This window comes from Canis aureus, chromosome X (assembly GCF_053574225.1).
Source record: "Canis aureus isolate CA01 chromosome X, VMU_Caureus_v.1.0, whole genome shotgun sequence".
Lineage (NCBI taxonomy): Eukaryota > Metazoa > Chordata > Mammalia > Carnivora > Canidae > Canis > Canis aureus.
The window spans coordinates 513,491-531,028 of NC_135649.1; the positions used below are offsets into that span (position 1 = coordinate 513,491).

The window sequence follows — 17,538 nt, forward strand, 5'->3', positions numbered from 1 at the left end:
TTGGGGCCCCCACTCCTCAGTGTGCTCTCTGGGAAAAAGCAGTCACTCCTGTGTCCATGGTCTCCGCATTCCGTTGCTCACTCAGCCGGCGACCAAGCATTTCTATCTCGGGCACACGACCCCATTTCGAGGGTCCAAACCCTGCAAACACCTGCGGAGGTACCCACAGTGCTCCTTCCGGGGGAGGCAGGGGGTGGCCCGGGGGTTCTGCTGCTCTCTAGGGCCCTGCTCAGGGAGCGGTCGCCCACCATGGCGCAGTTTGCGGTTTATGGCAATCCGGAGCTGAGAGCCCACTCCTGGGCTGCTCATTGCAGCCGGCTTCCCGCTCTGCTGCCGAGGACCTGTGCGGCTCGGGCACCCCAGGCTTCCTGTGACCCAGGGATCCTGAGACACACTGTCCCCCCGAAGATTCGCCCCAGCTTCACACCCCCCCCCACCCAGCGCCGGGGGGTCCCCCCTGGAACAGACTTCTAGAAGTTCTCATTTTGCACCCTGCTGCTCGGGCCCTTACCAATAGCCAGCTGATGGAGACTCCCTGCCCCATGACTCCTCTTCCCACACGTCACCTCGGATTCACTTCTCCACACCTCCAACCTTGCAGAAAGTGGTAGCTTTTGTGTTTGTAGAGTTGCCGCTATTTTCTTAGGTGTCAGGTTGAGTTCGCAGGTGTTCAGAATGATTTGAGAGCTAGCTAGCTGAATTCCTGGGACCCGACGAGAAACGCAGGGCTCCGGCTCCTCCGCCCTCTTGGACACTCTCTGGAACGGTTTTCTCCATTTCACTTTCTGCTGCTTCATTATTAGTGTACAGGGATGCAAGCGTGGATTTGCACGTGGATTTTGTCTCCTGCACCTTTACTCAATTCCCCTTTCTTTCCAGTAGTTGTTGGTAGAGTCGTTGGGAGTCTTTTCTATGTAGAGTACCCTGTCATCTGCAAAAAGTGGAAGTTTGGCTTCTTACTTACTGATTTGGAGGCCTTTTATTTCTCTCTGTTGTCTGACTGCTGAGGCTGGGCCTTCCAGTACTATGTAGAACAGCAGTGGTGAGAGTGGGCATCCTTGTCCTATTCCTGACCTTAGGGGAAAGCTCTGTTTTTCATCATTGTGTATGATGTTAGCTGTGGGCTTTTCAAATATGGCCTTTATTATATTGAGATATGTTCCCTCTAGACCTACTTTGTTGAGGCTTTTATCATGGATGGATGTTGTGCTTCATCAAATGCTCCTTCTGCATCTAGTGAAATGATCATATGGTTCTTATCCTTTCTCTCACTGATGTGATGTATCACACTGATTGATTTGCAAATATTGATACACAATTGCATCCTAGGAATAAATCCCACTTGTGTGTAGTGAATTATTTTTTAAATGTACTATTGGATTTGACTTGCTAGTAATTAGTGGAGGATTTTTGCACCTATGTTCATCAGAAATATTTGCCGGTGCTTCCCCTTTTCTTGTGATGTCTTTATCTGGTTTTCATATCAGAGTGATACTGGCCTCATAGAATGATTTTGCAAGTTTTCCTTCCATCTCTATTTTTTTTAAAGTTTGAAAACAGGTATTAACTCTTTAAATGTTTGGTAGAACTCTGCCAGGAATCCGTCTGACCGTGGACTTTTGCTTATTGGGAGTTTTTTTAATATGGACTCAATTTCTTTGCTGGTTATCATTTTGTTCAAATTTTCTATTTCTTCTTTTTTCAGTTTTGGTAGTTTATATGTGTCTAGAAATTTATCCATTTCTTCCAGGTTGGCCAATTTGTTGACATATAGTTTTCCATCATAGTCTTTTATGATTTTTTGTATTTCTGTGGTGTTGGTTGTTGGGTGTGATTTCTCTCTCATTTGTGATTTTATTTATTTGGGTCCTTTCTCTTTTCTTTTTCATAAGTCTGGCTGAGTTTTATCAATTGTGCAATTTTTCAAAGAACCAGCTCCTGGTTTCATTGATCTCCTCTATTGTTTTAGTTTCTATCTCATTTACTTCTTCTCTAATCTTCATTTTTTCCTTTCTTCTGCTGGTTTTAGGCTTCACTTGTTGTTTTTCTAACTCCTTTAGGTGTAAGGTCAGGTTGTTTATTTTAGATTTTTCTTGCTTCTTGAGGTAAGCCTGTATTGCTATAAACTTCCCTTTTAGAACAGCTTTTGCTGCATCCCAAGTATTTTGGACTGTTGTGTTTTCACTTTTACTTGTCTCCATTTTTATTTATTCTTTGATTTTTTTGATTGACCCATTGATTGTGTAGTAGCATGTAATTTAACCTTCATGTATCTGTGGTTTTTCCAGAGTTTTTCTTGTTATTGACTTCTAGTTTCATGGCATTATGGCCACAAAAGATACATGATGGGACTTTGATATTCATGAATTTGTTGAGACTCGTTTTGTGGGCTAATATGTGATCTATTCTGGATAATGTTCCCTGCACATTGAAAAGAATGCGTATTGTGCTGTTTTAGGATGAAATGTTCTGAATGTTTACCTGTTAAATCCATCTGGTCCAGCGTGACATTCAAAGCCATTGTTTCCTTTTGATTTTCTGTTTGTATAATCTGTCAATTGATGTAAGTGGGGTGTTAAAGACTCCCACTATTATTCTATTACTATCAATAAATTCCTTTATGTTCATTATTAACTTTTATGTATTTGGGTGCTCCCATGTTGGGTGCGTACTTTCAATTGTTATATCTTCTTGTTGGATTTTCCCCTTTACTATTGAATAGTGTACTTCTTTGTCTCTTCTTACACTCTTTGCTGTAAAGTCTATTTTTTCCAATACAAGTATTCATACAACAGCTTGCTTTTGACATCACATCCACTTGCATGATAGATGTTTCTCCATCTCCTCACTTTCAATCTGCAGGTCTCTTTGGGTCTATAATGAATCTCTTGTAGGCAGCATATAGATGGATTTTGTCTTTTTATCCACTGTCACTCTATGTCTTTTGATTGAGTTGTTTAGTTCATTTACTTTCGAAGTAATTATTGATAAATATGTATTATTGCCATTTTCTTACTTGTTTGTGGTTGTTTTTGTAGTTTTTCTCTGATCATTTTTTTTCTCTTGCTCTCTTTCACATTTTGCTGGCTTTCTTTAGTTATATGCTTGGATTCCTTTCTCTTTATTCCTTGCATATTTATTACCAGTTTTTGATTTGTCATTACATTAGGTTTGTATATGACATCTTCTGCATATAGAGGCCTATATTTAGTCGCTGGTCATTTATGTTTGAACCAAGTCTTTACTCCTCTCCTCCTTATATTTTAGGTTTATGGTGTCATATTTTACATTATTTTATTTTATGAATCCCTTGACTGATCTTTACAGAAATACTTATCTTTACTGCCTTTGTGTTTTTGACTTTTCATACTCTCCTTTTTGGTCTTTCCTTTCCACTCAGAGTCCCCTTTAACATTTGTTATAGGGTTGGTTTAGTGGTCATGAAGCCCTTTAGGTTTGGTTTGTCTGGGAAACTCTTTATCTCTCCTTCTATTCTGAACAACAGCCTCGCTGGATAGAGCATTCTTGACTGAAGATTGTTTCCTTTTAGACCTCTGAATATATCCTGCCACTCCCCTCTGGCCTGCAAACTTTGTGCTGAAAAATTCTGCTATAAGTCTTATGGGGTTTCTTTTGTATATGACTGTCTTCTTTTCTCTTGCTGCTTTAAAATTTTTTCCTTATCATTACTTTTTGCCATTTTAACTACTATGTGTCTTGGTGTGGACTTCCTTGAGTTGATTTGGGGCGGGGGGCGGATCTCTGTGCCTCCTGCATCTGGATATCTGTTTCCTTCCCCAGATTAAGGAAGTTTCCAGCTATTATTTCTGCAAATCAATGTTCTGTCCCCTTTTGTCTCTCTCTTATTCTCTTGGGATCCCTGGAATGTGAATGTTATTATGCTTGACGGAGTGGCTGATTTTCCTAAGACTATTTTTTTTAAAGATTTTATTAATTTATTCATGAGAGACACACAGAGAGAGGCAGAGACACAGGCAGAGGGAGAATCGGGGTTCCCTCAGGGAGCCTGATGCAGGACTTGATCCCAGGACCCCAGGATCATGACCTGAGCCAAAGGCAGATGCTCAACCACTGATTCACCCAGGCGTCCTTCTAAGGCTATTCTTATTTTGCATAATTTCTTTTCGTCTCAGCTGCTCAGCCTGATTACTTCCCATTACTCTGTCTTCCAGGTCACCGATTGACTCCTCTGCTTCCTCTAGCCTGCTATTTATTATGTCAAGTGTATTTTTAGTTTCATGTATTGTGTTCTTCATCTCTGATTGGTTCTTCTTTTGTCTCTTTGATAAGGCTCTTACTGACATCCTCCTCTCTTTTCTCAGGTCCAGTGAGTATCTTTGTGATCGCTACTTTAAATTCTCTATCAGGCATATTCTTACATCCATTTTTGCTTGCATGTCTTGCTGTGGTTTGGTTCTGTTATTTCATTTGGGACATATTTTTGTGTCCTCCTTTTGTCTAACTCTCTGTGCCTGTTTCTGTGTGTTAGGAACATCAGATATGTCTCTTGCTCCTGGCGGGTAATGGCCTTATGAAGAAGGGGTCCTGTAGTGCCCTGGAGCGCAGTGTCCCCTGTTCCCCGAGGCCTGGAGCTCCAGGGATTATCTCCTATGTGTGTTGTGTATGCCTGCTTTTTAGTCCTGGTCTCTTTTGCCTTCAGTCCAGTTGTCTGAAGAGGTTCTCTTTGCCTGTTTTGGGCAGTGTTTGATCCCCAGCAGGACTGGGGCCCATTTTAACCAGCTGTGTGCTGCTGTGTTTGTTTAATGGGACATCCTGCCACCGCCGTGACTGAAATCATGTAAATCCTGCAGGTTGGGAGATCAGGTGTTGATGGTGTTTTGGCTGGTCTTTTGATTGGGGGGTGGGGGGAGACACCACACTGAGACAGAAGTATGACTAGACTGGACTGATCTGCCCAAGTGTGAGGGGGTGTGGCTTGGTGTAAGCAAGCTAGGTAATGAGTATGGACACTGTAGTGCTTTTGACAGATGGCCTTGTGTTTATGCTGGGATTTGGGGGCAGGAAGTGGTGCCTGCCAATTCTTCCATTCCTGGCGGGGCCTCCCTGTCATCCTTGCCTCTCTGGGCCATGCTCTGATGTGAGCAAATCACTCTCCTTTCCATCTGCCCCTGGCATTTTTCAAACTGCTGCTTCTGTACTCTATCTCTGAGGGCCATTTGTTCTGTTGTCTCTTTAAGGGGAGGAACTCAACTTTGAACACCCACTGGACTCTCCAGAGCTGAACTGGCAATTTTTTAGATTCCAGGATTTAAGTCCTACTGGTTGTATGAACTCATGAAATTTGGGCCTTCTCATTTCCAGAGCCAAATGTTATGGGGATTCATTTTCCCTGTGTGGCCTTGCCAGTGTGAAAGTCTGTTTTTTGCCCTTCTACAAGCCAGTGACTCCCTCCCCATCACAGAGAGGCCATGGCATGTTTTGCTCCCTACCAAGTCTCCATCCTCCCTCCCTCTTCAGTGTGGCCTCTTCTTTACCTTTAGTTAACTACCTTTAGTTAAATTGTTCTTCCAGTCTTCAGATCCATTTTCTGGGTTATTTACACTGATGTGACTGTTATCTAGTTGTATCCATGGGAGGAGATGAGCTTGCTTAGGGTCCTCCTATTCTGATATCTTCCCAGCTGAGCTTCACACAGGAGCCTAATATAAGGTATTATGAGGCTATAATAAGAGAGAAATTGTAAGATCTAATGAAATTCAGTATAGTACCCTAGGTCTGAGGCGGAGTATCTAAGGGGTTCCAACCTCAAAGAAAGCATGGTTCAGCCACCTGATATCAGAGAAGTTTGCTGTTTTGGCTAGGCAAGAGCTGGACTAGAGTTGCTAAGCAAACAATAGGCCACCTCTCAGAGTACAAGCAGGAGAACAGGCAGTCAGCAAGGTGGTATGAGTATGCAAAAGAAGTCTGGATGCCAGTGAAAGCAGAAAGAATTAAGAGCACACAGATAGTACAGAGATGAGAGTGAGGGATGGGAACTTGCAGGATTACCATTCAGTGTATGTCCCTATAGAACACAGGAGGCTACCTGCAAGTCATGTGGAAGCTCCATGTTGAGAGGGTTGTGGAAAGGTTTTCACCAGGCTGAGGCTGAAAGGCTGCATAAGGACCAAGTCCTGGGCCCCAAGGGGCTGACATGCTCACAATCACACAGTAGAGTCCTGGCCAGGTCCAGAGATACTATCAAGAGAACTTCTTTCTCCCGTCCCTTCAGCGCCTTCTACTGAGAAATTTTAAGTATTGTGCTCACTCTCAAGGAGAAATGCTTAAAGGATTCTTAGAGAACATATACTATGTAAGGAAAGATGCATTTAGAACTAAGAAGCAATAAATAGGTAACTGAATACACAGCTGGTTTCAGCTTAATATCAGGTTGAGAAATATTTCATCTAGGTTCAAGAGGGACATTGATCTGCAATTTTCTTTTTTGGTGACTTTTTAAATATTTTGGTGTTATGCTAATTTTGTAAAACTCTGGTTTAGCAAAGAATCTGTATAATACTTTATTATTTCCATCTTAAATGTTTCCTAGAATTTACTAGAGAACCTGTCTGTGTGGATGGACTTTATCTTATGGGATGGTTTTGAATATTCAGTGTTTGCCATATAGCGCTAATAAGATTCTGTTTCCTCCTTAGTGTTTCAAAAAATGTGTACATTTTACCTAAGTTGTCAAATCTGTAGTCATAAAATCATTCATAATATTTGCTTATTGTTTTCCTAAAGTCTGTAGGCTCCAGTGATATCAGATGCTTGGTATTGGTAATAATTGCTCTATGTTTATCTTGTTGAGTCTAAGAGTCTAACAATTTTCTTGGTCATTTCAATGAGCCATCTTGTTGGTTTGTTATTTTTCTCCATTATTTGTTTCTACCTTATTGATTTATGTTCTTATCTTCTTCATTATTCTCTTATTTTTATATGTTTCTGGCTTGATTTATTCTCAGTCTTCAAGTTGCCTAAGGTAGAACCTAAGGTCATTGATTTTATACATTTAGCCTTTTTTATTATTCTTTTCCCTTTAAATTTTTTATCTGAGTATAGCTGAAAAACAAGTTACATTAGTTTCAGGTGTACCGCATAGTGATTCAACACTCAATAAGTGATACTACACTCACCACAAGTGTAACTCCCACCTGTCACCACACAGTGCTATTACAACATCATGGACTGTCTTCCCTGTGATGTGCCTTTTATTCCCATGACTTATTTATCCCATATCTGGAAGCCTGTATCTCCCTCTTCCCCTTACCTATTTTGCTCATCTCCTTACCCCCTTCCCTTCTAGCAACCAGCAATTTTACATTTAGTCTCTTCTAATATAATCATTTAAAGCTATAGTTTTGCCTCTAAGCCCTTTTTGCTGCATCCCCACAAATATTGATATGTTTTGTTTTTGTGATCATTAAGTACAACATATTTTCTAATTTCCCTTTTCTTTCTTTAACCATGTATTAAGTAGAATTATGTTAATTTTCAAGTATCTCACCATGTATTTTTTTTAAAGATTTATGTATTTATTTATGAGAGAGAGAGAGAGAGGCAGAGACACAGGCAGAGGAAGAAGCAGGCTCCATGCAGGGAGCCCAACTCGGGACTCGATCCCGGGACCTCAGGATCGCACCCTGGGCCAAAGGCAGGCGCCAAACCGCTGAGCCACCCAGGGATCCCCTCTCACCGTGTATTAACTACAATCATGTTCTTTAATTTCCAAATATCCGAGGTTTTTGTAGGTATCTTAATTTTTTAAAAGATTTATTTATTTATTCATGAGAGACAGACTGAGAGAGAGGGGCAGAAACACAGGCCGAGGGAGAAACAGGCTCCTCAGGGAGCCCAACGTGGGACTCGATCCCAGATCCCAGGATCACGACCCGACCCTTCTTAGGCTTACTCTTTGCATTCTATTAAGTGTTCCATTCTTTCTTCTAACTTATCTTTATTTTTATATTTATTTTTTAATAAATTTATTTTTTATTGGTGTTCAATCTACCAACATACAGAATAACCCCCAGTGCTCAGCCCGTCAAGTGCCCCCCTCAGTGCCCGTCACCCAGTCACCCCCACCCCCCACCCTCCTCCCCTTCCACCACCCCTAGTTCGTTTCCCAGAGTTAGGAGTCTTTATGTAATGTCTCCCTTTCTGATATTTCCCACACATTTCTTCTCCCTTCCCTTATATTCCCTTTCACTATTATTTATATTCCCCAAATAAATGAGAACATATAATGTGTGTCCTTCTCCGATTGACTTACTTCACTCAGCATAATACCCTCCAGTTCCATCCACGTTGAAACAAATTGTGGGTATTTGTCGTTTCTAATGGCTGAGGAATATTCCATTGTATACATAAACCACACGCCGGGACACCTGCACCCCAAAGTTTCTAGCAGCAATGTCCACAATAGCCAAACTGTGGAAGGAGCCTCGGTGTCCAACAAAAGATGAATGGATAAAAAAGATGTGGTTTATTTTTATATTTAAAGTGTGGTTTTGTTAATATATACTTTAGTCTTGCTTTTTTATCCTGGAAATCTCTTTGAATTAGGATATTTAGTACATTAGCATTTTTAAAGCTTTAAAACATTTTTAAAGTTTTTATTTGTATATCATAAAATAATGTTTTAAATGAACAATTCAGTAATTATTAATGTACTTACAAAGTCATGGAACCATCATCACAATCCAGTTTTTGGACATTTCTATCACCCCAAAAGTTTCCTCATACCCATTAAACAGTCACTCCCCACTCCTGAACCCCACCACATACAAAGCCTTTGATAATTACTAATTTAAATTCTGTGTCTACAGATTTTGGACATCTTATATAAATGGAATCATATGATATATGGTCTTTCATGTCAGCTTTCTTTCACTTAACAAAATGTTTTTTTAATATTTATTCATGAGAGACACAGAGAGAGAGAGAGGCAGAGACACAGGCAGAGGGAGAAGCAGACTCCCTGTGGGGGGCCCGATGCGGGACTCGATCCCAGAATCCCGGGATCACCACCTGAGCCGAAGGCAGCCGCACAAAAACTGAGCCACGCAGGAGTCTCTCACTTAGCAAAATGTTTTCTAAGTTCATCCATGTTGTAAAATGTACCACTTTAGTTGCTGAGTAGTATTTTATTATAAATATATCACATTTTGTTTATACATTCAACAATAATGGATATTTAGATTATTTCTAGTTTGAGATATTCCTAATAATATTGCTGTGAAAATTTATGTACGTGTTTATATAGATATGTTTTCATTTCTTTTGAGTAGACTTCTAGGAATGTAATTACTAGTTCATATATTAAATCTATGTTTATACCTTTGAGGAACTGCCAGACTTTTCCACTCTGGATGCACCAGTTTACATTCCTGCCAGTAATGTATGAGGACTTCAGTTTCTATACATCCTCACCAACAGTTGTCATTATCTGTCTTTTTGATTATAACCATTCTAGTGCATGTGAACTAGTATCTCATTGTGATTTTGATTTGCAGTTCCCTGGTGACTAATGATGTTGAGAAGCTTTTTATATGCCTTTTGACCATTTGTAAATCTTTAGTCAAATATTTTGCCTATTTTTAAATCGTATCATTCATCTTCTTGTTGGTTACTTTATGAGTTTTTTTAAATATTCTGAATACAAGTTCTTTATTGGATATATTATTCACAACTATTTCTCTCCCAGTCTGTGGCTTGTGTTTTTACTTTCTTGAGTGTGTTATTTGATGTACTAAAAGTTTTAAATTTTGATGAAGTTAAAATTATCTATTTTTGTTGCTTATGCTTTTTGTGTTGTATCTAAGAAGCCTTTGCCTAGGGCAGCCCTGGTGACCCAGCAGTTTAGCGCCGCCTTCGGCCCAGGGTGTGATCCTGGAGTCCCGGGATGGAGTCCCACATCGGGCGCCCTGCATGGAGCCTGCTTCTCCCTCTGCCTGTGTCTCTGCCTCTCTCGAATAAATAAATAAAATCTTTTAAAAGTACATTATATTTTTCAGTTCTAAAATTTACAATTGGTTCTTTTTTATACTTCTTATTTGTTAGGAATTTCTATCCCTTCATTACAAGCATATTTTTACCTCATTGATATAGTAAAAATACCTACTTTAACTGGGCATTATACTATATGTTGGCAAATTGAATTTAAATAAAGAAATATAAAAAAAATACCTACTTTAAAATCCTTGTCTGATAATTCCAACATATTAGACATCTCAGGATTGACCTTTGCTCTATTTTCCCTTCATAAGAGGTAACATTTTTCTGGTTCTTGTTACATGAACAATTTCGGATTGTATTCTGGAGAATGTGAATGTTATTGAGACCCTAGATTCTGTTATATTTGCCCAAAGAATGTTGGGTTTTGTGGTGTTTTTCAACAGGCAATTAATTTAGTTGTACTCAAAGTTCTTTGATAGCTGAAATTTCTGTTCAGTTGTTGTATCTCTAGATGTAATACTAGGAGGTTTTCTTTACTATATGCAATTCAAGGGTCATCCTTCCAGGTATTTTTTTTCCTTCCAGGTATTTGAGTAGAGCTTGGTGTTCTTCTCTGATTCTCTCCTTTCTAGGTTTTTCTCTTCACTTTTTGGTGGCAGTGGTTGCACCAAACCTATCTTCTGGTTCTTCAGGCCGGAAAAACTAGGAGTTCTTTTGGGGTTTCAGTGGCCCAATATGGTGCAGGTTGTGGCAAGCCCTCAGGCTAGATGTCATGAAAATGAGAAACTCACCCAGTGCAGTTCCTTTCTTTCAACTGTCAGCTCCATTCCAGAGTCTACCTCTATGATACCTTCAGGTAGTTATATTTTGCATTTTATCAGCTTTTAGTTGTCACCTATGAAAGGAGGGCATTGATCCAATAGTTTACTTACCCAATACCAGAAACAGAATACAGTGCTCCGTATTGTTTAATAAACTAATAATATAGTATGCTTTGTATATAAGTAAGACTTTCTATAAATGGGATATTGTAACAGAGGCAATGACTATTCAAATTTTAACATTTATGAAACTTTAGAGCAAGGAATATTAAAATACAAGTATTTATATAGAACTATTTGCCTATCCTTCAGTCATTATTATTCAAAACTTAGTCTAACCCTTTCCTCTAAGTCCAAGTATAGCTAACTCACCGTGAAGACTTTCATGGTTTCTAGGGCTTCTTTTTATGGCTCAAGAGAGCTAAATAGTGTTTATTTTAGCTGACATTATAGACCTCCTGTGTGTCGGGCACAGTGTTATTATATAATATATAAGGCTTTATATAATCCTTATAATCATATAAGGTTATTATTATTCTGTTTTCAGATGAGGAAACTGAGGCTCAAAGGGATCAAATAGCTTCTTTAAGTCACATGTTTGAGCTGGGATTATAAGGGTGATCTATCTGACTACACTGCCCATCATCTTTCACTTATACCACAGTACTGAAATCTACCAAATGCGTTTTCCATTCGATCACTGAGCTCTCTTTACTTGGAAAATATTTGCCAAGTCATAATAAGAATAGCTTCATTAAGCCTTCCTAGCTTATTTTATCAGAAAAGTATCTTCTTTATTTGCTTTCCTGTACTTCCAGGACTTTCTTGCATCATATCAAAGCCGAAAAAATTTTAAAACTGCACAATAATATAATGATGTCACTTTGTGCAAAAGCCCAGAAATCATTTTATTCTAATCAATATGCAACGTGACCATGGATAAATCACAATGCCTTATTTTTTAATGTCCATTATCTATAAAGTAAGATAATAATTGATAGCTATAACACTTACCTCACAGAGTTATCAGATAGAGGATCAATGAGATTGTGTACATCAAAATGCTTATAAACCATAAATCTCTATTTGAAGTCAAGAAACTACAATTATGAACTGTAAAAAGTTGATCTTATGAATAACATACACTGGAATTAGATTATTGTTCAACTCTCTGGTACAAACAATAACTTAAATTATGGGGAAACCTGATTTCAAAACCACTCTGCTACTTATAGACTCTGTGGCAGGTTTAACCTCTCTAAATTTCAATTGCCTTATATGTAAAAGAAAGCTAAACAACTTTCCCTTCTGGGGTGATGAAAGGATTAAGTAAAACAGTATTTGTGTAAGTACCTAATAGAGCATTGAGGGTTTCTAGAAGTAACAATGCCAAGACCCTAGTAAAGACTATGCTTCCTAACCCCATTTCCCTATGGGCATGGTTCCTTGAAGCCTGGGATAATGGACTATTATATGCATGCTTGGATTTGATTCTCACAATAGCTCTGCGAGATAAGCTAAACAGATGTTATTTATTCAATTTACGTATGAGAAAACTAAGAACATTGGCTGTAATTGTGCCATGTACTTTCTAACAGTAATGAATGCTATATATATCCAAAAAGGGTACCATTAAATGTTTATTTCTCTTTTAAAAATATCTTTGGCAGTGTCTACTAAAGCTGAGCATACACATACCTAATGAACTAGAAATTCCATCCTTGACTTTATAGCATAAATAAATATATATGTTCACCAAAAGACAAGTAATAAAATGTCCATAACAGCACAATTTATTTTTTCCAGTATGATTGACATTTAATTGACATATAACATTGTATTAGATTAATTTGTATGACATAATCTTTGATATATGTGTATTTTGTGATATTATTACCACAGTAAGCTTAGGTAATATCCATTACCACATAGTTACAATTTTTTTTATGATGAGAACTTTTACAATCTATTATCAACAGTGAACAAGGATTCCCTTTCTTCATATCCTCGTAGCACTTGTTACTGCATCTTTTTGATGACAACTATGCTAAGAGATGTGAGGTGATATCTCATTGTGGTTTTAATTTGCATTTCCCTGATGATTAGTGATATCGAGTATCTATTTGTGTACTTGTTGGCCATTTGTAAATCTTCTTTGGAAAAATGTCTATTCAGGGGATCCCTAGGTGGCTTAGTGGTTTAGCGCCTGCTTTCAGCCGGGGTCATGATCCTGGAGTTCTGGGATCGAGTCCCACGTCGGGCTCCCTGCATGTAGCCTCCTTCTCCCTCTGCCTGGGTCTCTGCCTCTCTCTCTCTCTCTCTCTCTCTCTCTCTCTCTCTGTGTGTGTGTGTGTGTGTGTCTCATGAATAAATAAATAAAATCTTTTTTTAAAAAAGGAAAAATGTCTATTCGGTTCCTCTGCTTATTTTTAAATCAGATTGTTTGTGTTTTTTGCTATTGAGTTCTACAAGTTCTGTATATATTTCAAATACTAACTTCCTATCAGATGTATGAATTGTAAATATATTCTACCATTCTTTAAGTTGCCTTTTATTTTGTTGATGGTTTGTTGTGCAGAAGCTTTTTAGTTTGATGTAGTCCTACTTGTTTGTTTTTGCTTTTGTTTTCTTTCCTTTATTTGTCAAATCCAAAAATACCATTGCTAAGACTATTGTGAAGGAAGTGTACCCGCTGCGTCTTCCTCTAGGAGTTTTAAGAGGGTCAGATCTTACATTCAAGTCTTTAATTCATTTTGAATAGATATTTGTGTACAGTGTAAGATAGGGGTTTGGTTCATTGTTTTGCATGTGGTGGTTGTTTTACCAATACTATTTATCAAATAAATTATTCTTTTCCATTGAGAATTCTTGACTCTTTTGTTAAATGCTAGTTGATCATATATGAATAGACTTATTTCTCTCAATTCTGTTCCATTGGTCTCTATCTTTATGCCAGAATTATACTGTTTTGATTATGATAGCTTTGTGAAATGGTTTGAAATTAGGAAGTATGATGCCTGCAAGATTGCATTCACTATTTGGGGTCTTTGTGGTTCCATACAAACTTTACAATAATTTTTTCTATTTCTATGGAAAATGCCAGTATACGGATCCCTGGGTGGTGCAGCGGTTTGGCGCCTGCCTTTGGCCCAGGGCGCGATCCTGGAGACCCGGGATCAAATCCCACGTCGGGCTCCCGGTGCATGGAGCCTGCTTCTCCCTTTGCCTATGTCTCTGCCTCTCTCTCTCTCTCTCTGTGTGTGTGTGACTATCATAAATAATAATAATAATAAAAAAGGAAAATGCCAGTATAGTTTTGATATGGATTGCAATGAATCTGTAGATTGCTTTGGATAATATGGATATTTAGCAATATAAATTACTCTAATTAATGAGATCAGAATATCTTTCCATTTATTTGTGTCATCTTCAATTTCTTTCTTTACTGTTTTATAGGTTTCAGTGTACAGGTCTTTCAGCTCCTTGGTTAAATTTATTTCTAGATATTTTATTCTTTTAGGTACAATTGTAAATGGGATTGTTTTCTTAATTTTTTCCTGATAATTTCAATAAATTATAGAAGGTTATAGAAATGAAACATATTTTTGCATATCAATTTTGTATCTTGCAACTTTACTAAATTTGTTTTTTTTAAAGATTTTATTTTTTTATTTTATTTATTCATAGAGACACACAGAGAGAGGCAGAGACACAGGCAGAGGGAGAAGCAGGCTCCATGCAGGGAGCCCAACATGGGACTCGATCCCCGGTCTCCAGGATCACACCCTGGGCTGCAGGCGGCGCTAAACCGCTGCGCCACCGGAGCTGCCCAAAAGATTTTATTTATTTATTTATTCATGATAGACACAGAGAGAGAGAGAGAGAGAGGCAGAGACACAGGCAGAGGGAGAAGCAGGCTCCATGCAGGGAGCCCGACGTGGGACTCAATCCTGGGACTCCAGGATCACGCCCTGAGCCAAAGGCAGACACAACCGCTGAGCCACCCAGGCTTCCCTAAATTTGTGTTTTAGTTCTAACAGTTTTTTGGTGGTCTTTGAGGTTTTCTATATATAATGCCATGTTTTCTGCAAATAGAGACAGTTTTACTTCTTCCTTTCTGATTGGGGGCTGCCTTTTATTTCTTTTTCTTGCCTAATTGCCCTGGCTAGAACTTTTACTACTATGTGAAATAAAAGTGATGAGAATGGGCATTACTGTCTTCTTCCTTATTTTAGAGGAAAAGCTTTCAGCTGTTCATCACTAAGTTTATAATGTTATGGAGTTTTCATATATAGCCTTCATTATGTTGAGGTATGCTTCTTCTATACTCACTTAATTGAAAGTTCTCAAGAGTGGACATTAAATTTTGTCAAATGCTTTTTCTGCATCTATTGAGATGATGATCATATGATTTTTATCCTTTATTTTGTTATTGTGGTGTATCACATTGACAATTTGCAGATTTTTAACCATTCTTACATCCCTGGAACAAATCCCACTTGATCATAGTGTATGATCCTTTTAATATATTATTGAGTTTGGCTTGCTATTTTTTTAGAATTTCTGCATCTATATTCTTCAGTGATATTGGACTATAATTTTTATTCTTATAGTGTCCTTGATCTAGTTTTGGTATTAGAGCAATGCTGGCTTCATGAAATCGGTTTAGAAGTGTTCTCTTCAACTTTTTGGAAGAGTTTGAGAATGATTGATATTCTTTTTTTTAACTTTGGTAGAATTCACAAGTGAAGCCTTCTGGTCATAGACTTTTCTTTGTGGGGTGGTTCTTGATTACTAATTCAATTTCCTTACTAATAATTGATCTTTGCAGATTTTGTATTTATTCATGATTCATCTTGGTTGTATGTTTCTAGGAAATTTTATCTATTTCTTCTAGGTTGTCCAAGTTGTTGGTGTGTAATTGTATGTAAATTTTATATCCTCTTGTTATTGATCTCATTCTCATTATATAATGAGCTTCTTTGGAGGGTGATTCAAGATATCAGCATAGGAAGACCCTGAACCCACCTCCTCTCATGGATACACCAAATCTAAAGCTATAAGAGAACAATTCCCTCAGGAAAAGAAGTGAAAACTTGCTGAACTGTTCCTCCATAACAAAGGATAAAAGGACCACATCAAAATGGGTAGGAAAGGCAGAGACATGGTCTCACCAAAAACCCTATGCCCAGCACAGTGACCCACAATTGGGAGGGATCTCGTAAGTCTGGAGGAGAGGGGGCACCCCAACCCTTGGGACCTGTACCACAGAGACAAATGCAAAATATGCCCAGCTTGGGAAATCAATAAGTCCTACATCCAAGGGACACAAAGGGCTGTTTGGAAATGAAATACTCCCTTTAAAGGACTTGCATGTAGTCCCACTCAACCCAGGACCCAGCACAAAAGCAGCACACTGAAAAGTATCTAGATTATATGTGAAGAAGATTCCTTATTTTATTTTATTTTTTAAATTTTATTTATTTTATTCATGAGAGAGAGAGAGAGAGAGGCAGAGACCCAGGCAGAGGGAAAAGCAGGCTCCATGCAGGGAGCCCGATGTGGAACTCGATCCGGGGTCTCCAGGATTAGGCCCTGGGCCGAAGGCAGGTGGTAAACCGCTGAACCACCCGGGCTGCCAAGTTCCTTATTTTAAAACATCTGCTGGAGGGGCAGGGACAGTTGGACTCTCTCTGGAGACAAACACACTGGTGAGTGCCATTTTTGCACTCTCCCTCTACCTGCTAGGGCAAGCAGGCCAAGATAGATGTGGCAGCAGGGGTGAGTGGTCATGGAGTTCTACCGCTGCCTTGCTGAAGCCAGTGGGCATGTGCAGTTGCACCACACACTACCTTGCGGAGGCTAGAGGGGACTAGTGGCCATGGCATTCTCCTGCTGCCTTGCTGGAGCGGGCAGGCAGGTCCTGACATGGCACTTTCCAACACCACACTGACAGATGGGCACATTTAGCCAAGGCATTCCCCCACTACTTTGCTGAAGCCATTGGACATGCCCCACCCCAATGCTCTCTGGCTGCATTGCTAAAGCTACTGGGCATGTGTAGTTCACATAGGGGATGCTCCTTGATCACCTGGCCCTAGTGGCCAGGAGGGGTTGTGTTTCTGGGCTTCACAGGACTGTAACAATCAGGAATGACAGACTACCACCCCCAGAACACTGCACAGAGAGTAGTAGACTGAAACACACCCCTAATCTTCCTGTGAAAAAGGCCATTTACTTCTCCTGGAACTTCAGCCTGAAGGACAGACTGCAGGTTTTCCACACATCCAGAGACTAACGAAGTGCTTTCAGGAATGTAAGTAGCAAGATACCATCCTTGCACTCTTCCCTGGTCTTGCTACAGCTCACTGGTGCCCCCCAGAAAAAAGTTTATATATCCATCTGGAGCCTCAAGTTTTGCAACTGTCGCCCAGGAGATACATTTAGATCTTCTGGTCTGGAGGCTAGCAGGGTTTACAATTGTGGCTTCACAGGACTGTATATATTTATATACTTTAAAAACTGTTGCCTATAGCTTTGGCTTCTAATCAGTGTGAAACTAGGTGCTAAGATTCCTCTCCCTGGGACATTGACATGTCTTTAAAATCCTCAACTATGGGGATTTATCAAGAATAAATCAGGCTGCAGGGCACCTGGGTGGCTCAGTGGTTGAGCATGTGCCTTTGGCTCAGGTCGTGATCCCAGGGTCATGGGATCAAGTCACACATCATGCTCCCTA

General features: G+C 39.3%; 1 protein-coding gene across 5 annotated transcripts in view; it reads left to right on the forward strand.

Moving 5' to 3' along the window:
- The window catches only part of TMLHE (trimethyllysine hydroxylase, epsilon), a 114,573-nt gene that overhangs the window by 82,600 nt on the left and 14,435 nt on the right, over nt 1–17,538 (forward strand). Inside the window, exon 7 of one of the 5 annotated variants that reach the window (XM_077888902.1) lies at nt 9,846–10,022. The exons of 3 other annotated variants lie outside the window; for them this stretch is intronic. In XM_077888902.1, coding sequence (XP_077745028.1) covers nt 9,846–9,873 — 28 coding nt within the window. In that variant the 3' untranslated portion in view covers nt 9,874–10,022. Of the gene's footprint in view, nt 1–9,845; nt 10,023–17,538 lie in introns of those variants that run through there. One more of the 5 variants, XM_077888903.1, reaches the window with a different exon arrangement.